This window comes from Vigna angularis, chromosome 3 (assembly GCF_016808095.1).
Source record: "Vigna angularis cultivar LongXiaoDou No.4 chromosome 3, ASM1680809v1, whole genome shotgun sequence".
Taxonomy (NCBI): domain Eukaryota; kingdom Viridiplantae; phylum Streptophyta; class Magnoliopsida; order Fabales; family Fabaceae; genus Vigna; species Vigna angularis.
In genome coordinates this window covers 10,055,982-10,079,111 of record NC_068972.1, presented here as the reverse complement: position 1 = coordinate 10,079,111, position 23,130 = coordinate 10,055,982, and the positions used below count along the sequence as shown (strand labels likewise).

Below are 23,130 nucleotides of genomic sequence, written 5' to 3'. Positions count from 1 at the left end.
AATATTAAATAATATCACATGATCACTATCTTATTGTGTTGTTGTTTGAGAAATTTCAACGTCATCATTATATGAAAAAAAAATCTTCTTGACTTGTACGATACACTTACTTGAAATACTTATATAAACAATTGAGAAAGTACCAGTTATAAATTATCATTATAATAATTTTGGAAAGATGATTTTAAATTTAAAATATCAGAATGACCATATTTCATAGCAGCACTGATAATAAATTATTTTAAAAGAATTATTATTTTGTGATAATTTTCAACTGTTAATATTTTTAAAGGTGTTTAGAAAAAAAAAAAAGACTTTATAGTTTTTTTTTTAAAAAAAAAAGTGAAACATAAAAGTAAATTAAAAGACTAACATTACAATTTATCAATTAAACAATATCGAATCTGGCATTTGACCATTACCAGTTGGTGCGAGCAGAAACGAAAAGCCATGAATCTCAAATATAAAACTTTTGAGTTTCAGTTGAAGTGGTTCACCCAAGAACAAAATCATCCATCACACTCTCTTCTCTTCTCTTTCGGATTCTAATCCTAAATTTCCTTTTTTGTTAGTACTACAAGCTGGATATATTACCCACTCAAACTCGCCATGATTCTACAACTTCTATCTGCATTGATTGAACTTCGCGCTTTCCCCAAAAAGGTTTGCCAGCACGAATAAATCTCACCTCGTTCATTAATCGCTACTTTGATTTTTGCTTCATCTCTATCTGCAATCCCCGGTCAAAATATTTCTAGGGTTAGGGTTTGTGTGCATCGGTAGGGTTTCTTGCTTTTCCTAAGATCCCTTTGGGAATTACCTAATTCAACCGAAAAGGTATATAGGGTTTGCGTTTTGTTTATTGAATTAAGCATGCAATACAGTAGACGGCGCGAGGAAGAGCACGCTGCACCGCACCGATTCGAATCGGGTCCCAACCCGTTTAGGAGAAACAGGAAAGACGGGTCGGATCCGGTGCAGCAGAGAAAGATGAGTCCTCTGAAGGTGAATGGGGCGAGAAGGGGTAGTGGTTGGAGCAAAGGGGGTTCTGATGGGTTTGAAGGGAGGGATTATGATTTGCAGCGTGTGGGTGGTGGTAGAAGGAGTGGTAGGGTTCGGTCAAGGTCACCTCCAATTGAAACAGTAAGGAAAAGGTCACACTTTGATGATGGGGTTAGCCGTGATAGAAGTTGTTCACCACCACCACCAGGCCTGAGAGCAAGGTACGAGTTGTCAAAAGCCATGGATTACTCTGTCGATAATGGAAACTTAGATGCAAAGCGCATTTACCTTGATAGAGAGAAGGACTTGGTTGAGGGCAGGTTGGGTGGTGGGCAGGGTGGTATGGTGGATCAGAAGTTTGTGGTACGTGAAAATGAAGTTGGAGGATCCTATAAATATAGGTCTGTTCAAGATACGGGTGTAAGTGTAACAATGAGGTACGAAGAAACCGGTAGACACTTTCCTCCACCGTCGAGGGGTGTGCCAACAGGTAGGAGATTTGATCACGATAGACTACAACACAGAGACGGACTACCTATGAATAAGATACCCCTCACAGAGTCCCACAGTGGGGCAGATAAAACTATTCTTTATGCTAGGGATGCTTCTTATTCTGCCTTATCTCCCTCCTATGCAAAGGATTTTGCAGGCACTTCTCACATGAGGGATTATGGAGGTTCCACCATTGAAATGTCAAGGAGCGAATTTCTATGTTCACACGGTGATGGCATCTGTTTACCTGCATCTTATGATCTGTCAAGGAGCAGCGGGAAACTTGCTGAACCTGCAGGGTTTAGTGGGCATGGGCAAAGGACAGTTTTAGACCCTGCTAGAGCTCTTGAAATTGGATCAAGGAATATGACATGTCACCAACGATGTGAGTTCAGTCCTACCAGGACTGAGCATGTGGATTATCTTAATTATAAATCACAGGCAAGGGCAGCACAGGATGAGCGTTTATATCAATACGATGATTTACCTAAAAGGACAGTGCCTCATGGTCGATTGGACTATGAACAAGCTGTAACGGAATATGATAATAGGGAGTTTTCCAGACCTTATATTTCACATCCAGATTTAGATAGAAATGGTAAGAGTGAAGATTCTTATAGCAATCAAAGAAGGGCTATTGTACATGATCACCCTGCAATACAGAAGCCAAAGTATTATGACTATCATGATGTGAGAAGAACATCAATTACATCAATGCAAGATGAGGCTTATCTGCGATCTGGATATCATCTTGAAAATGGGAAAAGAATGCCACCAGACTATGAAGTTTCACATATGGGTGAACCCGAGGCTGACCGGTTACCAATTTTAAGAACAGAATATGAATCTCGAAGAGATGTTGGTCCAGGGCTCCAGCAAGGAAGGTTTCAAAATTCACCTATGTCTAAACATAATTCAGAAACCTACAGACAAGCTGTCAGGGCGGAAATGAGACAGGATATTGGCATTCATGAGCATTCAGAGAGGCTTATGAAAAGAAAATACAATGCCAATGATGAAATAGATATGCATGATTTGAGAACCATAAAATCAAGTAAATGGGGTGCAACTGAAGAATTTCAAGATGCATATGAAAATGAAGAATGGGTAGACGAGGAGGATATGGATATGTTGTATTCATCTAGTAATGTTGAATTTAACCCCAAGATGTACAGGAAGTATAAGAACGAATATAATGAGTTGGATAACGAAGAAGATTTTCCATCTGATGAACTGATTATACCTCAAGGTTCTACGGGACATATACCGAGGAATTCCCTTCAATTTCGGAAGTATTCCAATCAAAATATAAAGCATCATTCAAAGTCTAGTTCTTCAAACTGGTCTAAATCCCAGCATTTTTCTAAGAGAAATGCAATTCAAAAGCAACCTAAAGTTTGGAAAAAGTACCATGGATATGATGAGAATAATAAGCATGCAGCTAATGATGAATCATCTGAAGATTGGATAAGTGCTGCAGAATCGGAGCTGACCGAGGGCTCTGAGGAGTTTAATCAAATGGTACATGATAATTTCTTAGTGTACTCCAAGAAGTTGAATCTGAACTTATATGTGCAAAGAAGGTACCAGGACCAGGGAAAAGCGGGTAGTTTGTACTGCATTGCTTGTGGCAGAAGGTCTGTTTTCTTTTCTGTGACGCTGTTTTATTAAATGGAGCACTTCTGCTCTCACATATTGAATAAGGAATCCTCTAGCATTTAACACAAAGATGGAGTCAAGTACATGTGCTATTATTCCGGGGATCACGTTTTAGGTTCCCAAACTTTGGAAGTAAACATGTTGGTATGTATAATTGTTGTACTTTACTAAGGCAGATATTTGGAGAGTTTGATAGCACGAATCCATGACAATAGGATCAAACATTTGGTTAACTCCTGTGGGATGAACATGAGTCAGAAAAGCTAGCTGAACCGGTGTCCTTGCTTTTTAATGATGGTGAAGTTAGATTTAAATTTACTGCCTTGTTGCTTGGTTTTAAGTTAGGTTAGAATTTTTGTTAGCATCTTACTGTATTTTGAAAATGGACACAATCTCTTAAGAGTATTTATTTTAGGCTTTAGGTGCCATAGAGATTGCTGATTAATTATATTTAGGATGGAAGGGACAAAAGCTATTTATGTGGCTTCTGATCTTCAAAGGGTAAACGGTAGAAGTATTGACTTAACATCTACAGCCACTAAAAGGATTGTTCTGAGATAGTGATATGTCATGACATAGTAATGATGACTTCTGGCTAAAACTGATCATCCTGGAACAACTAAAGCTGTGAATTTTGGGTTTAGATTTTAGTAGCCGAGGATGGAAGCTTCAGGTGCTCATTGACTTGTGCTGCATTTGTGTAGTGATTAAGAATTTGGAATTGTATATAATGGGGTTTTAATGATTTTTCTAGTAGGAATTATTTGAGGGAATTTATGATTTTATTAATATCGTAGGAATTTCTTAGTGAAAAAATAAAATCGTAATCTGAGGTATACTCAGTCAACCATGCAAGTAAGTGATTGTATGCTATCGTATTTCTGATAACTGTTTAAGATTATGATTTTCTAGTAGTGTGCTATTTATCTTTTTCTTTTACTGACTTCAGTTATTAATCTTGAAGATACCACCAAATTTTATTTTATTTTAATGCCTTGTCATTTCCTCAGGCTTTAAACTTGATTTTTGTTTGTTATGCTGTAATGGAAATAGTGTTTTTTCATTTTACTGAATTCCTTATGTTCTGTTTCATATGCTTGAATTTTTTTTTTATAATGTTTAAGTTGCCAGTAAGTTTTATTTTTTAAGTGTAATTATCTCTGTTGCAGTTCTTAACATGTTTATGTGTCCCATTTATCCCTTTTAATGGTAACAGCTCGTCAAAAGAATTCATGGACACTCAACGTCTAGTAACTCATGCGTTTATGTCCCATAAGGCTGGGCTGAGAGCCAAGCATATGGGGCTTCACAAAGCAATCTGTGTTCTGATGGGATGGGATACCGTTGTTCCTCAAGATACAGTAACTTGGGTTCCCCAGGTATTGCCCCCAGCAGAAGCTCTGGCTCAAAAGGAGGATTTGATCCTTTGGCCTCCTATTGTTATCATCCATAACATATCCATGTCTGATCAAAATCCACAAAACTGGAAGGTTGTAAGCATGGAAACAATTGAGGCGTTTCTAAGAGGTAATTTGTGTTTGGATATTATGACAGTATGCGGTATTAATTATTTGAGTTAAAACCTAATTTTTAGTGAACCAAATCTTACTTAGTTAAATATTTTATTTATATTATATCCATCAATCTTCCACTAGAATATGCATGTTTCTAAATACTGCATGTTGAATTTAGGTTAAAATAACTAGGTCCTTGAATCTTTTTGGGAATTTTTTATTAGGTTTCTAAACATAAAAATAAATTGTAATTAGGTCTTTTATATCAGAAATTGTGACTGAGTCCTAGGATTTTTAAAATGGCCATGAATTGTTATTTTAACCTGATACAAACGTCCTTCAGGCATGCAAATACAAATAAATAATAAATTACCGGATCAGGGTCTAATCACATATTTTTAGTCAGGGACTTAATTATTATTTTTATATAGTTTAGGGAATTGCTGATAAATTTAATCTCAAATTTATATTGCATGAAACTCGCATTCCTCCATGGAATTTACTCATTGTTACCCTGTTAAACTGTGCATTTGGAAGTTTATTTATTTATTTTGACCTTTCAGGCAAAGGTTTTGTGAGAGGAAGAATCAAACTGTGCTTAGGGAAGCCTGCGGACCAAAGTATTGTATTGGTGAAATTCCTGGGCACGTTTGGTGGGCTGGGAGATGCAGAGAGGCTGCATAAATATCTTTCTGATAATTATCGCAGTAGAGCTGAATATGAGAGAGTAAAATCTGAAGGTGTTGAAAACTGCAACATGGGAGAGACAGACGAGGGAGCCAAAGTGGAGAATATTCTTTATGGGTATGTTGGAATTGCTGAGGACTTTGACAAACTAGATTTCAATAGTAAGAAATGGAGTATGGTAAAGAGTAGGAAGGAGATTGATGACCTGGATAAAGCTCCTGTTAAAACTGACGAGAGGCGATAATTACATGGCTTTGAATCTTACATGGCGTTGAGTTGAGGGTCGTTTCATGTTACTCTGATGAATTGAATTGGAGTGTGGACTGATCTAATTACATAATCTATTTTTCCATATGTTTCTCTCAGCAGTTTATGATATGTATGTAGTCCAGGAACTGGAATTTCATTTCAAAGTCCTTTGTGAAAGATGTCTTCAGTTTTTGAATGTTTTCACTGAACTTGATACAGCTTATGCAGCACCCTGAGTTTTTTTTTAACAGCATTGTCGACTTTGATTTAATTATTACATGTGTAAAGATAAATATTTACGAGGTTTATTAGTTTCTGTTGTCATTTTCAAGTTATTTTAAAAGTACTTGGATAATTTTATAATTAGTTGAATTTGTTTCAGACAATTAATGATTTTTGAAAATGTTTAGAAATGTAAAATCTCAATGATTATATTGTGACGTTGTGTTTTGAATGTGAAACATGATTATATTGTGACCTAATGAAAATGATTATATTGTGACCTTCAAAACCAAATTTGCAATCAGGAAGAGGCTCAGCCAAAACTATTTAAGAACACATCCAGATAAATAGGATTAATATATACAACGCATAAAAACATTAGCAACTGATGATGAATATAATATTAATATGGAGAAAAGGTTACCACAGGAAGAAGTTAAATGAATTTGTGAGAAAATGCGAGAATAAATTTGGTTAATGTATTTTTACCATACAGCAAGTGATTTATTTATAACAAGGGTTACAAAAGATAATGAATAACTAATACAGGTTTCAAGAGTATAATTAAAACATCACAACTTGGTGAGATACCTTAAACTATGTTAATATTAACAGACCACTTAAAGCAGAATCACAACTTCTACATATCTATATCTATAAACATACATATGTAAATATAGGAAGAGAAAGGAAGGTTTTACTAAGGGAGGTTTTGCTTCTGCACACTATAAGAAGATCAAGTGTTTTCAAGAAGCCGGAGACAGATGCCAAAAGCTTCAGATATGGTATCACATCATAGATTCACCAGTTTCTCTTCCAAGCTAATTACCCCGTTATAGAATTACAAAAATTATCATTTCACAATTCAAGAAAGAAACAGTTAGACAACATCATTATACAACATGCTCTGCTACACTAATTACCTAAGCATTCATTGGTACAAAGTTATGTAAACAGAGATCTAATTTGTCATTGTAAAGCCTGAAAATTAATTAAAAAATACATTGAGATAAAAGAACAAAAAAATATACTAGTATGGTATGATTCAAGCAAATATCAGTACAACATCCAGATTCACCTCTTCATAGGGTAACAAGGATAAGGTTCTCAATAACAATAAAAAATATTATTATTATTGTTGTTATTATTTTCTATACAAAGAAAATACAGCATACGAACATCACTTTTTTCATACACAAGGCTAAGAATTTTTTTATTGTATTGCACGGTCGAAAGTCTAAAACTCTAAGATTTATTAAATACATAAGCATACGTATCCATCACTTTATAGACATATCACCAAAAAGTCAAAACCACATATTATGGACTTTACCTAAAAGATATATTAGATCATAACTCATTCCATTTATCTTCCCATATTCGTAGCATCTCAACATCACAGGAAGTTAACCAAATACAAAATACTCAACTAAATACCAAACACACCTCCCTTTCTATCATACACACCCAAATTATAAAGTCCATCCATATTTTATTGTAAACCCCTAAGTTCCTATGATGTTTTAGGAATCACAACCAAACTCAAAATTTACTCAAACAACAACTCAAATATTCAAGCATTACTTACCAGAGTCGATAATTTATGTAAAAACACTATAATTACTCATTAATTATTCCAGCAGTATTTTCAAGATACTTAACTTTTTAGTAAAAGAAAGTTGCTGCAATTTAAGAATCAATACGAACAACTAAACTAATAAGATCATGTTTAACATAAGGAGTTGGTCTCTCACAGCATGACGAACCAAAATTTGAATCTACGCTGAAAATTTTTCCCTCATTTAATGACCACCCGTTTCGTAAGTAGAATTATCTCCGAAGAAAAGTACTTCTGACAAACCGGAAAAAATATAAGTACTACATTATACTTGCTGGTAGAATGTATTTACTTTCAACAAAAAAAGTTATTCATTTTATCTATTGTTTGTCATTAGCATAGATTAAAATAAATGTCATTTTGTAGATTCTTAAAATATATGTCAGAAGTTAACATGATTGGTGCTTATAAGTTAAAAAACAAATACAAGAGTTCGCTATAAAAATAGTCCATAAGCTCACACTGCTAATATACACAACAGTCATTTTTATTTGTACACTTGGGAAGGGTATGTCGGTTCATATATTGAACAATGATCAATAACTGCATACAATTGAAAATTTCTGACAGTATGGAAAAGCATAATGCTACTTATCTATTCTTAAAAAAACCTTCAAATGTCTTTCCTTACTCTTCTACTTTTTGTTTGTGTTTATTCTGTTCATCTATAGTATGTGTTACTTATCTCTTCTGGAAATTAAGAACCTTGATACCATATGCAAAAACAAAAAGAAACAATGTGACAAAAGCAATAAGAGCCGCAACAACAACTCCAAGGAAGTCATAGTCATAGCCGAACTCTTTTCGAAGGTATGCTTTTACTGACACAGATTTGGATCCAGGCACCAGAATATTATTAGTTTTGTCTCCCACCTGGGAAGTCACTAGGCCATATAAACTCCATGCAGTTGGACATCCCCAGTAATACCACCTCCACCATATTGGAATTTTCTGCAAAAACATGTGAAGCAGCCGATACTTTTAGTTTCTGTAAGCTGTTATTGAAGTTCTTGTGATTCAGTATAACTAAAATATCAATCAAGTCTCATTCAATTTCTCCATAAGTTGGGTGCACAAGTTAATGCTTTTTTTCTTTATCTTCTTTCCCGGTAAGTGATTATTGAAAAGTTTATCCAAGCTGACTTTTAAGAATAGATTGCAAGAGAATTTCAACTAGTGCACTCAATGTATCATTTTTTAACTACATTTAACGCAGGCCAGTGAACAGTTTATTTAATTATTGTTTGGTATACTTACCGATTTTGGGATAATAAAGCCTGAGAATACGTTCCAAAACACTAGAAAGAAGGCCATAACAATTGCAGCAATTTGAGGGTTTGGTGTTAGAGCTGCAGTCATCATGCCATAAAGAGTGAAGTAGACAAACGAAATGAACATAAAGAAGTAGAACCACAAGAACTTATCAACTTGCCAAAGGAACCCCATCATTGAGAAAAGGATAACACTAAATGTAAATGTCTGTATTCCAACATAAATACATTCCACTGCCACCTGCAGCACAATGTTCATAGATATCATAAATCTGCTCAGTCGTTGAGAATCAGTGCGTGTTTGGATAACCACCATAATTGGAAAAGTGGAAGCAACTATTAGTTGCTGTGACTTTTAACGTTGAATTGAAATCAATTATAGAAGAATTGAAATAGTTGGTTCCAGTTTTTGGTTGGGTATCAAAACACGCTCATAAACTATCAATTATTTTTGTCTTGTTTTCTGCGAAATGATAGCTGCATTTACCTGACCAATTGCATAAGGTAGAGATGAGTACAATCCAGCTGCCTTTTCACGGTATAAGACTGTTCTTTCTATTGCAACTATGGGTTGAACGCTAGTGGTGTTGGACCCTCCAAGGAAGAAAACAGCAGTAAAGACAGCTCCCATTAGATTCATTAGATCTTGCTCCGTATCTCTGCAGAAAATGTATTTTATCCTCACTTTAGTCACATTTCATGATCGTGAAAATAGACATGGTTTTTTCCCTTTGACCATGTTGATAAAATACATTGCAATGACTTTTTTTTAAACAAATTGAGATAAGAAAGAGTTCTTGTAGATGGTTGTGCACTTCTATCCCATCTGTTGCATGAAGTAACAACTGACATGATATTGACGATTCCTACAAATATTTCAACACGACCTATTTTCTTCCTGATTTTAAAATTAGGATAGGAAGTATCATCCACTATGAACAAAGCTTTAAATTGTTCTATTGGTCTCCAACTAGGAATGTATGATCATTTGATCTCACTTGATTCATGGGTTATTCTATCAAAAGTTAATCCATGTTTTCTGTAAGCACAATACATAGCAGAACATATGGACTTACATTTTCTTTCCTTTTCTCCAGAAAACGAGTCCAAAAATAACACCTATAGTTATTGACATGAAGAGCCGGATTGCATTATACTGTGGATTCCTCCAGTAGGACAAGTTCTGTTTCCAGAAGCAAGCTCTACATTGAGTAATGAAGGACTGGGAGTATTTATTAGGGAAATCAAGCTCTTTTGTTCCCTCTGAAGGTGTGCTTAGCTCTTTAATAAGTTCTTGATTCCTCCTGCAAATAGTTGATGTCAGAAATGAAAAGAGAAGACCATGTATAATTTCAGATTAAAAAAGTGAAACAGTGATAGTACTCTGGGAATACAACTTCAATTAATACTTAACTGATACAATTCTGACTTCTTGTACAGTTCTGCATAGTCTACACCGAGCTGACTCTCAACTGCTGGAGAACTGATCTCCAAAGCCCAAGTTGCAGGATTATAACCTTCTTTGATTTTAGGAACTCCAGGAATAGCCTGCAAATAGTATACAAGTTTATTTACTTTGAGAATCTATACATTTTGCTGTGTAGAAGTTATACTCACCTCAAAGTACTCTATAAGCTTATGAGATTGTTGACCTAAGGGACCATTATATATGAGTTGTCCTCCTCTTTTCATCAAAAGCAGCTGAAGAGAAGGTTAAGTTAATATAGCATTGAGCCTTATTATTAACATAGAAATAATAATTTCATCTTCTAAATATTTGGAAGTTGTACCTCATCGAAAGCTTCGAATAAGTCAATGCTTGGTTGATGAATTGTGCAGATGATAGTTCTACCTGTATCCGCTGTATTTCTGACAGTGCGCATGACAATTGCTGCAGCTCTAGCATCAAGACCAGACGTTGGCTCGTCCATAAAGATGATGGAAGGATTGGCAACTAATTCTACAGCAATGGTGAGTCTCTTTCTTTGTTCAGTTGATAAACCATTAATCCCAGGAAGACCTACTAGAAAATTTCTCACTGGATGTAGCTCAACAAGGTTCATAACTTCTTCCACAAACATCTGCGAGAAGAAAGACTGTTTAAGAATAATTATTTGTAACAGTTACATCAACGAAGATAATTTTAGTAAGTAAAGCACTGCTCCAGAATTGAAAGATCAGTGGTATGACCAATGGCAAAATGTTGGAAACTTGGGCCAATGGTTTTTATAGTATGATCCTAAAGGAGAACGAGTTCATAAAAACAAAGGTTACTCTCAAGTTTGAGTATGGAGATTAGGAATATATAACGTTTTATATAGAGAGAGAAATCATGAGACACACCTTCCTTGTTTTACTGTTGACCTCCTTGCCAAGACGCAACCAAGCAGAAAACATAACAGATTCGTGCACTGTGATATTTGGAGAGTGGATATCATTCTGCTCACAATATCCACTAATCCGAGCAAAAGTTGCTTGCTTTTTTGGGTAACCAGATATGTTGATGCTTCCTTCAATATAACCACCAGTTTTTCTTCCAGCTAGAACATCCATCAATGTGGTTTTTCCAGCACCAGTTACACCTACTAATGCTGTTAGTACTCCGGGCCTGAAAACACCACTGACATCTCTTAGTAGTTGAAGTCGACTCCCTTCAATTCCGTGTTTTTCCATTTCCTGATATGAACAACAGTGTTAACATATTGTACACTGGAAGATTAACACAAATGTAAAAGTAGCTGATGAACACAGATATTTGTCAAAAGTAGGAAAATAAAGTAGTGAGAAACAATGCTGAAGCGAATGACAGTTGGAGATTAAACTTGGACTAGAGTGTGTAGAATTTACGGTTGGCATATTGATGTAGTAATTCACGTGATCAAAGGCAATCGACAGAGGCCTAAAGGGTAACACCATTCCCCTCTTGGTTGTTAAAGTGTCTTCTTCAGGAGTTGAATTCTCTCGGCTGTTTTTTTCTGCCATATCAATATCTAACCATTTAGTTTGTATTGAAAAGAAATACATTATAATAGCAGACATACATTTGGTGTAAATAACAATTGAGTATGAAATTAAAGTTGAAAACATGACAAAATTCTAGCAAAGCTCAGATAGAAAATTCATTTCAAACCATGCAGGGCAAAGTACTCATTGTGATGAAAGTTATGAAACCGAGAAACTTGGTGGTGTTGAACGTTGCAGCAAGAAAGTTTAAGGACCATTTGGTTTAACAAATATTTTTTCACTTTGTTTCCTGATTTTTGAAGTTTATACGGGAAAAACTGAAAACAGAAAATAAAAGGAAAACAATAAAAGGTATTATTTCCTGTACAAACACTGAATAACAGGAAACGAAGCAGAAACTGAAACTGGAAAACATTCTCTCAAATTTTACAATATATGCAAAGAAAGAAAAAGGTAAGATTGCTTTCAAATGATTTACCAGCTGAAATGGAACTCCTTTCTTCAGCTCCTTTTTTCTCGATTTTCTCCTCTATAATAATAGATTTAGAATCTCCATATGCTGGTATTCAAGATGTTGTCAGAGACAGTTTTATGGCAGTAGGAGAAACAAGCAGCAGTAGAGAACTTACGATTCAGAAACGTCAAAGCAATTATGAAACAAATGTTGAAAAGCAGAGAAAAGCCTAGAAGAGCACCGATACATATCCAGTACCAATATTCTTCAGTATACATGCTTCTAACCTTGAGAAGGGCCTCCCCAACTGTACGCCCAGGAATTCTTCTGTCCACGTTGGGCTGGAAAGTAGATAAAAGAATTCAGTTTTCAAAAGAAATTGTAAAAGAGAAAAATTATCCGCATGTTTAAAGATCTTACAGCACTCCATCTCGGGGCAAGGAATTCATTGATGGCAATGGCGTTCTGACCATACATCATAGGAGAAACATAATAGCCCCATTTCATCCAGGGTTCAAGGTTATCTGTAAAGGAAATTATTCAAGTTGCATGAACCATTCTTCTTGGCACAGTTACTTCAGTGAATGTGTAGTGCTTTCCGTCATGCATAATTCCATTTTCATTTTACTAGTTGAGTAGAGAACGCAGAAGAATAATGAGGCTCACCTTTGGCAATAATGAACCCACCAAGAACATAAATGAGTAGCAGTACAAAGAAACCAAACGTGTTTGCCACAACCTGTGTTCTTCCAAGAGCAGCAATGAATCGGAACAGTGAGATACCCATTTGATGGACGCAGACAAATGCTAAGAACTGACCAAAAAATCTGCAATAATTGCTTAGATTTATTACTGAAGGCAGTTAACTTCTGGCTACTTGCAAGTCAATAAAACAAATGAACATGGAAAGTGTGCAATTAATTACACTTTCAAAAGAATACTCCCTGAGTACAAAACTGTTTATAAAAGTCATTCTGCAGCATGCACCAAATAGTACCATGAAAGTCTAAAACACACGCACACATAGATAACAAATCATAAACACGCCATGATTCAATTAGCAATTTTCATCCAAGGAATGAAAACAAGTTATAGTAGATCTACATGTAGCAGTATAAACTTCTGGAATGGTTGATTCTTTTAAATGAATTAGCATACTTTCATACCTACTTGCAGCTGGAGCATACCCTACGGTGTAGTAAGTGAGGACAACCCATAATCCGGACTCTACAATAGAGAGCGGAATTCGAAAGATCCATATGGGAAGTGCAAAAGCCCATGCTGGATAAAACAGTGAATCTCTTTGCTTGAAGAAAACCGGAAGTCTAAAAATAGTCATTGCAAGCTCAGCCATTCCATTGAACATTATGTTTGTGAGGCTAAAGAACAGTGCACCATAGTATTTTACCCCATCCTCAAGGTGACCACTTCTCATTTGTGTCCTAAAAAACACTGTCATAGTAATCAATGACATTATCGTAATCTGAGTAGTTTTAAATATGTATAGAAAAGCACTGCGCTTCATCAGTAGCCACTCTCTTGCAAAGCATGCCTTCAAGAGTTCTAGTTTTGAGATCCCATATTTATCTTTAACCAAAGCAGCAGGGTGAGCTTTGGCACGGTCATAAGGAACCTGAAGTTCTTGGGAAAGTTGTTGGCCAATGCCAAAATCGTTGAAGTGAGCTACAAACTGAGGAACGCTGACATAATGGTAAGGCTTGTCCCTTGCGAACCAGTATTGCTCTTGGTCCTTTCTGGAAGTAACCTCCTGTAAGAAGTCTGCAACACCTTTCCTTTCGGGGCATTTGAAGCCCACACTCTCGAAAAAGCTGAGAACACTCTCACGTGGACCTTGATAGACAATGTGGCCTTCTGAAAGCAAGATTATGTCATCAAAAAGGTTAAATGCTTCTGGTGCAGGCTGTAAAAGAGAGATTATCATTGTTACATCCATCACATGCACTAGCTGCTTCAAGAACTTGACTATTTGGAAGGTTGTGGAACTATCCAAACCAGTTGAAATCTCATCCATTAAGAACACTTTTGCAGGTCCCACCAACATCTCACCTGCATCCATGATATGAAAGCCAGTGCTTGAGCATTGAACAAACACGAGATTTTGAAATGGAAAGAAGTAATTGAAGGAGACTATCATCTTAGTAAGATAAAACTTTCTTATAATTTTTTCCCATACCTGTAGTTAACCTCTTTTTCTCTCCACCAGATATTCCCCTCCTCATCTCATCTCCCACCAAAGTATCAGCACATATTTCCAATCCAAGAACCTGAGTTCATTGTCTTTGATATGTCAGATGGCAAGAAACCTGATATAGCGACGGAAAACACAGTGATCAAATAGAAATAGAGGAACCAAACCTTGAGAACATAATCTGTAATGAGACTTGTTTCTTGACCTTCCACTGCTGTGGCTTTCATGAAGGCATCTATCTCTGGATCTGGTTTAAGTCCAGCCTGTTTTTCTCGCTTTATCAATTCTAATAGTAGCTCATGCCGTGTTCCAACTCCCAAGCAGCGTCCAGAAAAATCCAGCGTTTCTCTTACTGTCATCTCTCCATGATGAACATTATGCTGACTAATATAAGCACATGTTCTTTGAGGAACAAATTCTGATAACTCATGACCACAGTAAGTGACTCTTCCGGAAACCTGTTGATGAACAAATTTGATGATGCCATTGTCAAAACTTGGATTTTTTACTGTTTATTTACTTGACTTCTTTATCTATGATCCATAGGTGAGAAGAAGTACAATATATAATCACAATTCTGGGAAACCAATCATATTCATCGTGTAAGAAATAATGCACATGTAAATATAGACGAATGAGCACACAATTTTAACAATGAAAATCCTTAAAAACAAGACAAGGCACTGTCCAGTTTATTAATGATGGAGCAAGAGGATAGCCAACCCTTAAATCCCTGTCCAGTTTCCCAGCAAGTGCTTGCAACAGTGTAGTTTTTCCTGATCTTGGGGGCCCCAAAAGCAAGGTCAATCTGGAGAGTGTTTGAGAAAGTTTATACAGAGAAAAGGCATAAAAAATAACGATAAGAAGTTAGCAACATAGTTTGTGTATTTTTCTAAATGCATTTCTTTGATTTGAAACAGAACGGGACACATTTCCCTATAGAAAATATTTTGTGCAGACTTCAACAGGATCAACAACAACAAAATCTTTGTTATTCAACTGTGATCGCAATTCTATCAAAAGCCTTTTTTTTCTTTTGTTTTTCTCATTTGACATAAGGTGAGGTTCAATTGAGACTAAGATCCTGCTACTACAGAACAATGTTAATACTCTTTTTTAAGTTTGAGAAAATGTACTCTGCAACACCGATTTAACTTGTGTGAAGTACCTTGCAGGCTTGACAATTCCACTAACACCTTGGAGTATCTTGATAACTGTTTTCTTTGATGGAAGAAGATTAACTGATCCAAGAACTCTCTGTTTGCCCCAAACCAAGAAGAAGAAAATATCATTGGACAAATGCTTTAAAAGACTTCAAATCAAATAACTAAGGTTATTGGACTTAAAAGAAAAATGTTGAGGTTGATGGCTGGTGATATAAATAAATTACCTTATACAAAATTAGAAAATAAACATTTTAAAAAATTTCTTCAAGTTTATACACATTAATTTTATTTTTTTAAAGTTAATTTAGTTTTTTCTTATAATTTTGTTTTCTTTAAAAATCTTTATTTTTTCTTAAGAGACCCACACTTTTATTTCATTATCTCAATTTTTTTTTTAAATTTGTTTGTGATAATATAGAGGTAACACCATTGGCAATGAAAACATTTTTTATTATTTTTTCTCTCATAATACGTAATTTTATCACTTATATAAATAAATCTATTTTTCTCCAGAAAAAAAAATGCTCAAATATAAAAATATTCACATAATGAATATAAAATTGACTTAAAATCTATAGTTTAATAAACATGCGTATAAATTTTTTATTGTCCGTGACCTTTAAGAAAGTTAATACAAAAAACCATATAAACTGTAGTACACAGAAAATGTAATTTGGTAGCAATCATAAGCAGGAAAATATATTCTTAAATTTATCTTACTTTGCTATTAGCAGTTAAAATATTTACTTCTGGATATAACATAAACAAATATGTAACGAAAATTTTTTTTGGACAAAAGTTAAAGTTTCTTTCTTGAATTTTTTTTTCTGTCGCCCATATTTTGTTATGATATTTGTCTAGTGTGTATTAAATTAAGCGTGAATGCAGGTAGGTGTTACATGAGAGTAGGTCCATTAAAGGAGGGTTCAAGATCAAAGTTAGGAACATGTAATGTTCAACTATTTAAAACTATTCACACCCAACAACACAAAAGGTTATTCCTCAACTACTTTTTCTTAGCTTCCTATTTTCTTTCTCCACAAAAAAAAAAACAAATATATATATATATATATATATGGAAAAGAAAAAAAAGAATTGTGGAAAATAACTTTTTTAGTTAAAGATTAAAACAAAATATCATATGTACTGTTAACCGTAGTTTAACTTTTATTATTTAACCATAGAGAAACATGTGATGATTTAATAGATGTTAAAGAGTATAAATTACTGTATACTTTTTTCTTCTTCTTTTTTTATCTAAAATGATCTAATTAGTTTGGATTGATAAATCTATGAATCCAACTTGTTGATTGTGTGTTAAACTATATAAAGTCATTATATATATATATATATATATATATATATATATATATATATATATATATATATATATATATATATATATATATATATATATATTGTTTTAGAAAACTATTATATTATTGGTAATAACAGGTAACACCCAACACTCTTAAGTCTCATTTAAAGTTTTTTTTTTTTCATAAACATTGACACTCATTCAAATATATTTAAGTACTATCGCTTTTGTTTCTTGATTTTCTAAAACAGTCCACACATTTTATTTAGGCTTACGTGTTTAGTATTTAGACATCATGATTTTTATATTTAATATTTTGTACTTGAAAGAATTTGTTTATCGCAAATTTATTTATATAAAAAGATATTTGTTCTGTATAATTTTCAAGTTAAAAAAATAGTACATGAAGAAAAAGAAACAAATTCCTTAAACTTGTAAAAATATAATAATTTAATTGAAAAACTGAAGATTATATTTTTTTAGTTGATTCGTCTTAAACATTTTTTTTAATATTTTTAAATTTATGTTAGATATTATTATGTGTTAAAATTAATGAATTTTAAGCATTATATTATCATATTTTTAAATAGAAAGATTAATGTTTTACTTCATTGTCTTTAAATAGAAAATTTATTGGAATTTTCCTAACTTAAAACCATTATTTGTTAGTTGATGAAATTTGTGTAAAAATTTTGAGTTAATAAAAAAATTAAAAAGAAAGTCTTTACTGAAAAGATATTTGTTATGCGATATCAAAGAATTACATATATTTTCCAAAGCAATTTAAAATTTTCAGTTGATTATAATGTTATCACACTAAACATTTTGTTTGACAGAGAGAATAGAAATTTATCAATAAATAGAAATAGAAATAAAAGGTATTGATGAAAATAAGTGAAAAAACGTCTTTAAAATAAAGAAAAAAGAAGAAATAAGAAAATAAAAATAAAAAATAGAATAAAAGAGTACTGATAAGCCACACCACTTTTAAATTTATTTTTTCAAACTACCTCCATCAACTATTCCTATTTATTTTTATTTTCACCCATTTATTCATTTCTCATTACCCAGAAAAATGCATGTGAATACAAAAAAGAACCTCTCTTTTGATATATTTAAATATAACATCTTGACCCTTAATACTAACTCTTATCCTATGAAATTTCAGTTTTAATTTAAAAAATATTAAAAACACACCTAAATATATGATTCTAATTTTTTTCAGAGGTAATATATTATACAGATTATTAAATGAAACTTTAACTTTAGTTAATAAATACTAAATTTATATGTGTCAGATGGAAAAAACTTCTTCAGCTGATTCAGAAGTGAACAACATCAACTCATCATGTCCCCTTGATGAGAAATGTAATATCTTTTGGCTACAAAATTGGAACATTATCTTCTAAAATGACATGACTCTAGCAAGGGAATTTGTTGAAAATCATTTAGCTAAGAGAAAAGAAGAACCAAACACAACATTATCAGCTTCTTGTCAGAACCAATAATTCAAATATATAATGCTTGCCGACATGGTCTTTCACGACAAAATTCTTGCACTAGATATTATCAAGAACAAGTCTTGCTTTTGCTTCTGTTCTTTTCTATAAAAAATAATAATTAAGAGTGCTAAAAAAAGTTCTGTTCCTTTAAGTAAATACCATTAGAAGAAGGTATTATTATGATCACATCATACCTGTTGAATCAGAATTTATTACTATCAGTAACCTATCTTGGTAGTTGGTAATGAATGCACTCATAATAGTTTTATACTGTCTAAAAAATATATGTTCTTTTTTATGAATTCTTGAACGTATGATTGGTTTTAAATCTAATTAGAATTATATTCCCTTAAATAGTTTTATTAAAAAAATTAATATGTTAAATGGTTTCTTAATCAGTCTTAATGACTTACCTTATGAAAATAAAATTGAAAGATTGTATTGTAAAAAGTATTTATATATAGACGTAAAATTACTATCTAAAATATTTTTAATGAAACCTTTTTTACTTAATTCATCAATTGATGTTATATATACTTTTATAATTTACAATAAGTTCAGTCGTATGTTTCCGTATTCAGTTTTTTGAAATTCTAGTTATTTGATATTTATTGAGAGAAGGAAACAAAAATTTGATGCTGTGATTTGATTGTAAGACAACTTTCAGAAAAGAGTAAAATCATGTCAATTAGTTTATTTTTTGTATGTGATGTCAGATTTGCAGTGAGTAAAATCATTCTCAGAGAAAAAGAAAGTGTGTTAAGAACAAGGTATATCAAAGCATTTTTCAGTATTTTATGATTACTAACGTATTGAAGATAATTAATAAAAACATTAAAATTAAATAAAATATTATCCATAATTATTTGTAAATTTTGTTCATTATTTCTTTAATCTAATGCTTTTATCTTAAGATCTTATTAACTATTATCCGACGTCACAACTATTGGTTAAATTAAAGGATTAGAAATCATATAAAAGCGTATTTAAAAATCATATTTAAAACCATTTTACAATTGAATTGTTTCTTTGTACATATTATTATTATATTTTAAAAAATTGCACACATATTACTTATATATTAAAAATATAATAAGGTATTTACATATTTCTAAAAAATACTTTGCTTTATCAGTTTTTTTAATGATGTCGTTGTGTAAATTAAACTAGTATTATGATAAAATGTGTCAAAAAAAAAATAGATGATAAAATGTCTAAACATTGAAATTTTCGTAATAAAATGTATTGAAAAACTCATAATAAATTTGAAAAGCATGAATAGAAAATTATTCAATTTGATAACAATTGTTGAGTAATAAAATGTATAATTAAACCGAAATTACAAAGAATAAGTTTTCAAGTATCTCATTAAAAAAATATCTTAACTTTACAACAATATTTCGACAATATAGGAACACTATTTGTTATTAATTGAGAAACATTATGTCCACATTATTAAATGTTATAATTACTCGCTTGTTCCTATATTGTTTATCACTTTAAGAATTTTAATGTATTTAAAAGAATTATGTCAAAAACTAAGCCAAAAAACATTAATTGATTTTATTGACATTGCTGTTTGTTTATTTAAACAGTCAAACTCATAAATATTTAACTAATCTGTAACTATATTCTGTCTCTTTTAATAAAACATTCGAGTTAAAAAATTACTATTAATTTGTATAGTTAATATTAACTAGACATTAAGTAATAGTTAAGGAACCGGTGAATTTAGGTTTAGGGTTTGACTATTTATTTTATTAGTTTTACGTGTTCTTAAAATATAAAAAGATACCCATTTTTATTATGAATATTGTTTCTTTATTTTATAAACTTAATTCTTTGATATTAATAGAAAATATATATTAAGATTAAATTTTTAGTAAGTTATTAATATATTTTAAATCATTTAATTAAATTCTTCAATTTGAGTTAATGTCATATGGAGTTGTGAAATGGATTAGCTAAAGGTGGAAAGTGGGTTAGCCTGACCTAATTTGAATTTTTTTCGTAATATTTTATGATTCAACGACTAGCTCCATATGCTAGTTCATTTGTTTTTAATTTATATTTAATAAATTTAAAAGTAATAAATTAAATCACAGTGTGGTATAAAACAATTGGATTCTTTGAAGTATTTTTTTAGTTTGGTTACGCACATTTAATATCTTGAATTTGTTTAAATTAGTTGGATTCAGTTTAAGTAAAATTTTCAAATTACAAGTCATTTTACTGAAGTATATATTCGATTGATCATGTGAAATTCATTTTTAATAAAAAAAATATTTTCACACACATAAATTTATTATATTTATTTAATATTATTTATTTTATTTTTTATTCTTTTCTTTTAAAAAAATGTAAAAAATTTATTTTTTTATGACTATTTTATTTTTGTATAATGTATAAAATGAATGAATGTAACATTGGGTAACCGTACCATTAATCTTTTACCACCCTAGTTTTGTGAAGAAAAAAAAATATTTTTAAGGAATTTATCTGTGGATTTCTGAATCCACATCCCTTTAAGCAAGTTTATCATTAACTGATGAAATAATGTATTTTTAGAAAATGAAGAGCATAGAGAGAAGCAAGTATAAAACACAAGTTATGTATTAATTTTCTTGAATGTATCAGTGTGGATGGTTTTTAGTTAGTATCAAAACTATAAAGGGAAGAAACAATATACCTCCATCGCATTCATGGTGGAGTTCACCAAGGTTGGCAGTGCTCTGCTTCCATTAAATGCATCTCCTTCCACAAACAAATCTTCAAATCGGACTTCAACTTTTGGAATCTCTATACCCACCCTGATCAACACAACAAATTTAACATGAAACTTCGTAATCAACATCCTTTCAAGCCACACAACAAATTAACATACGAAGAATTTCTAGTCCAAACATGACAGACAGACAGACAGCAACTGCGGAAAAAAAAGTGAATAAACAAACACCTTCTTATGTCGGTGAAATGATGAAGAAAATAATAGAAGCTGACCTATCAATCCTCTCCCTCATGCGACGGAGAAACCTCTCGTTGTCTTGTTCAACGGTGGTTAGAATGGCATGGAGGAGTTTCTTCTTGTTCTGAAAACCTAGGTTGGATATATCGACCTCTTCATAATCGAAGGTTCCGGTCTCTTCTAAGACCCTTTTGACGAGGCTTTTCCTTAGCCTTTCAAATGTTGGAAGCCTCTCTATGGCTGCCCACTTGAGCTCTTCTTCATCATCGTCATGATGATCCACTCTTGTGCTTCTGTCAAAGACATCACCACCATGTCCAGCACCCCACACCTCAGAAACACCAGCTGACACCCAGCTTCTTCTGCTCAGAGATCCTATGCTCATCCTCAAGCTGCTCACTGACCGCACCACCTCATCTGCATCCACCCCTTCCTCCATCTCTGTGAGCTTTCACCGATAGATAGAGTGAAAGTGATAGTTCTTGTGAGTGGGAAGCCAAAATGATGGGAAATTTTCTCAAGCCCCAAATCATTTATTTGTGACTCAATTTTAAAAGCTTCCACTGGATTGCTTCAAACCAACCGTTCTGATTGCTCAGTTGCTATGAATGGCTGTCAACTCTTTTTTTTTTTATCTGTTCTTATTTTCAAAATGAAGGTATGTGTGGGGCCTTCACTTTATGTTTTTTTAGTTCATTTTGTCAAGGGAAGTTTCCTTACAAAATATATTTTCCATTTTTGCTTTTAATTTATATATATTTTCAAAGCCAGAAGATGGAAGAAAATGTTTCTTATATAAACTATTTTAAATATAAAAGAAAAAAAATAGATGAGGATCAAATGATATTTTTTATTCAAAATAAAACCAAAATATCTTTTTGACTTCAAAATTATGTCTTTGACCTTGCTAATTATTAAAAATTATGCTTTTCAAGGTACAACAACACCCTGTTCTTTCTATACGAGTAATTATTAAATAGCGCTAAATAATGTAGTTTTTAAATCTTTGAATTTTATTAACTAATAATCACATATCAACATTTTCAAATAAAAAAGTAAAATATATATTATCATATGAATATAAAATAATCCTCATATCTATCAAATAAATTTTGCACACAGTTCCATACACAGATAGATCACAAATGCTATTAGTAACTAGAGGAAGTTTTTTTCAACGAAACTTCTTCAGTTTGTCCATACAAAGCTAAAACAAGTGGTCCCGTAACCTTATACGTGACTAGTTTCTATATTTTAAGATAGCATAATAAACAAATACAGTGAAATGTCATGAAACCACCATTTCCTTGGTTACGGTTGTAATCAAACAATTGCAATTTTTAATTATGTGTTAATAAAGGAAATTTATTTTTATAACTGATATTTTACTGTAAGCATTTTACCTTAAATTTTATCTTCATTAATATAAATAAATTTATTATTTTAACTTTTTATTTTAAAATTATTTTTTAATTTCAATAATTAGCACTATAAAATTATAAAAATTATCTATTTTATATTTATTTTCTATTTTCATATTTTTTTTTATAAACTTAATAAAAAAAATTAGTTTTTGTCTTTTCATCATTATTAATAGAGAAAAGAAGACCCACATATATATTTTCACTTATGAGTATAAAGAAATTAAGGTTAAGGGTTGAGCTCTGAAAGCTACATCCTGAGAAAGTGATCCTTACTGACTTGTTATTACTATGCATGTCCCACTTACAATCTATTTAATCCTGTTAGGTAAACAAGATGAATAAGTCCTACTCATGTGACATCACATGACACCAAAATTAAAGTTTAGCTTCTTTTATAATAAAAGTAAGAGAATA

At 32.2% G+C, this 23,130-nt stretch overlaps 2 protein-coding genes across 4 annotated transcripts; one reads left to right on the top strand and one right to left on the bottom strand.

Annotated features, from left to right (window-relative positions):
• The first annotated feature begins 398 nt into the window (after positions 1–398).
• LOC108326048 (uncharacterized) lies at positions 399–5,851 on the top strand. The gene is made up of 3 exons (XM_017559288.2): positions 399–3,131; positions 4,370–4,680; positions 5,231–5,851. The coding sequence occupies exons 1-3, from the start codon at positions 874–876 to the stop codon at positions 5,596–5,598; spliced, it is 2,937 nt and encodes a 978-aa protein (XP_017414777.1). The 5' UTR covers positions 399–873; the 3' UTR covers positions 5,599–5,851.
• A 2,024-nt stretch (positions 5,852–7,875) lies between these two features.
• LOC108326038 (pleiotropic drug resistance protein 2) lies at positions 7,876–21,906 on the bottom strand. Of its 3 annotated transcripts, XM_017559275.2 has the most exons (20): positions 21,328–21,906; positions 21,017–21,137; positions 15,510–15,598; positions 15,065–15,149; positions 14,509–14,799; positions 14,327–14,417; positions 13,299–14,199; positions 12,799–12,959; positions 12,553–12,656; positions 12,308–12,473; positions 12,157–12,237; positions 11,562–11,689; positions 11,058–11,390; positions 10,505–10,795; positions 10,332–10,415; positions 10,129–10,262; positions 9,791–10,018; positions 9,202–9,373; positions 8,701–8,955; positions 7,876–8,394 (listed from the first exon to the last, which is right to left on the bottom strand). In XM_017559275.2, exons 1-20 carry the CDS (start codon positions 21,729–21,731, stop codon positions 8,125–8,127), a joined length of 4,389 nt encoding a protein of 1,462 aa, XP_017414764.1. In that variant the 5' UTR covers positions 21,732–21,906; the 3' UTR covers positions 7,876–8,124. The 3 variants fall into 3 exon arrangements, with proteins under 3 accessions (XP_017414764.1, XP_017414765.1, XP_052730602.1); XM_017559276.2 differs by lacking the exons at positions 15,065–15,149; positions 15,510–15,598; XM_052874642.1 differs by lacking the exons at positions 15,065–15,149; positions 21,017–21,137; positions 21,328–21,906.
• Between the last annotated feature and the right edge of the window lie 1,224 nt (positions 21,907–23,130).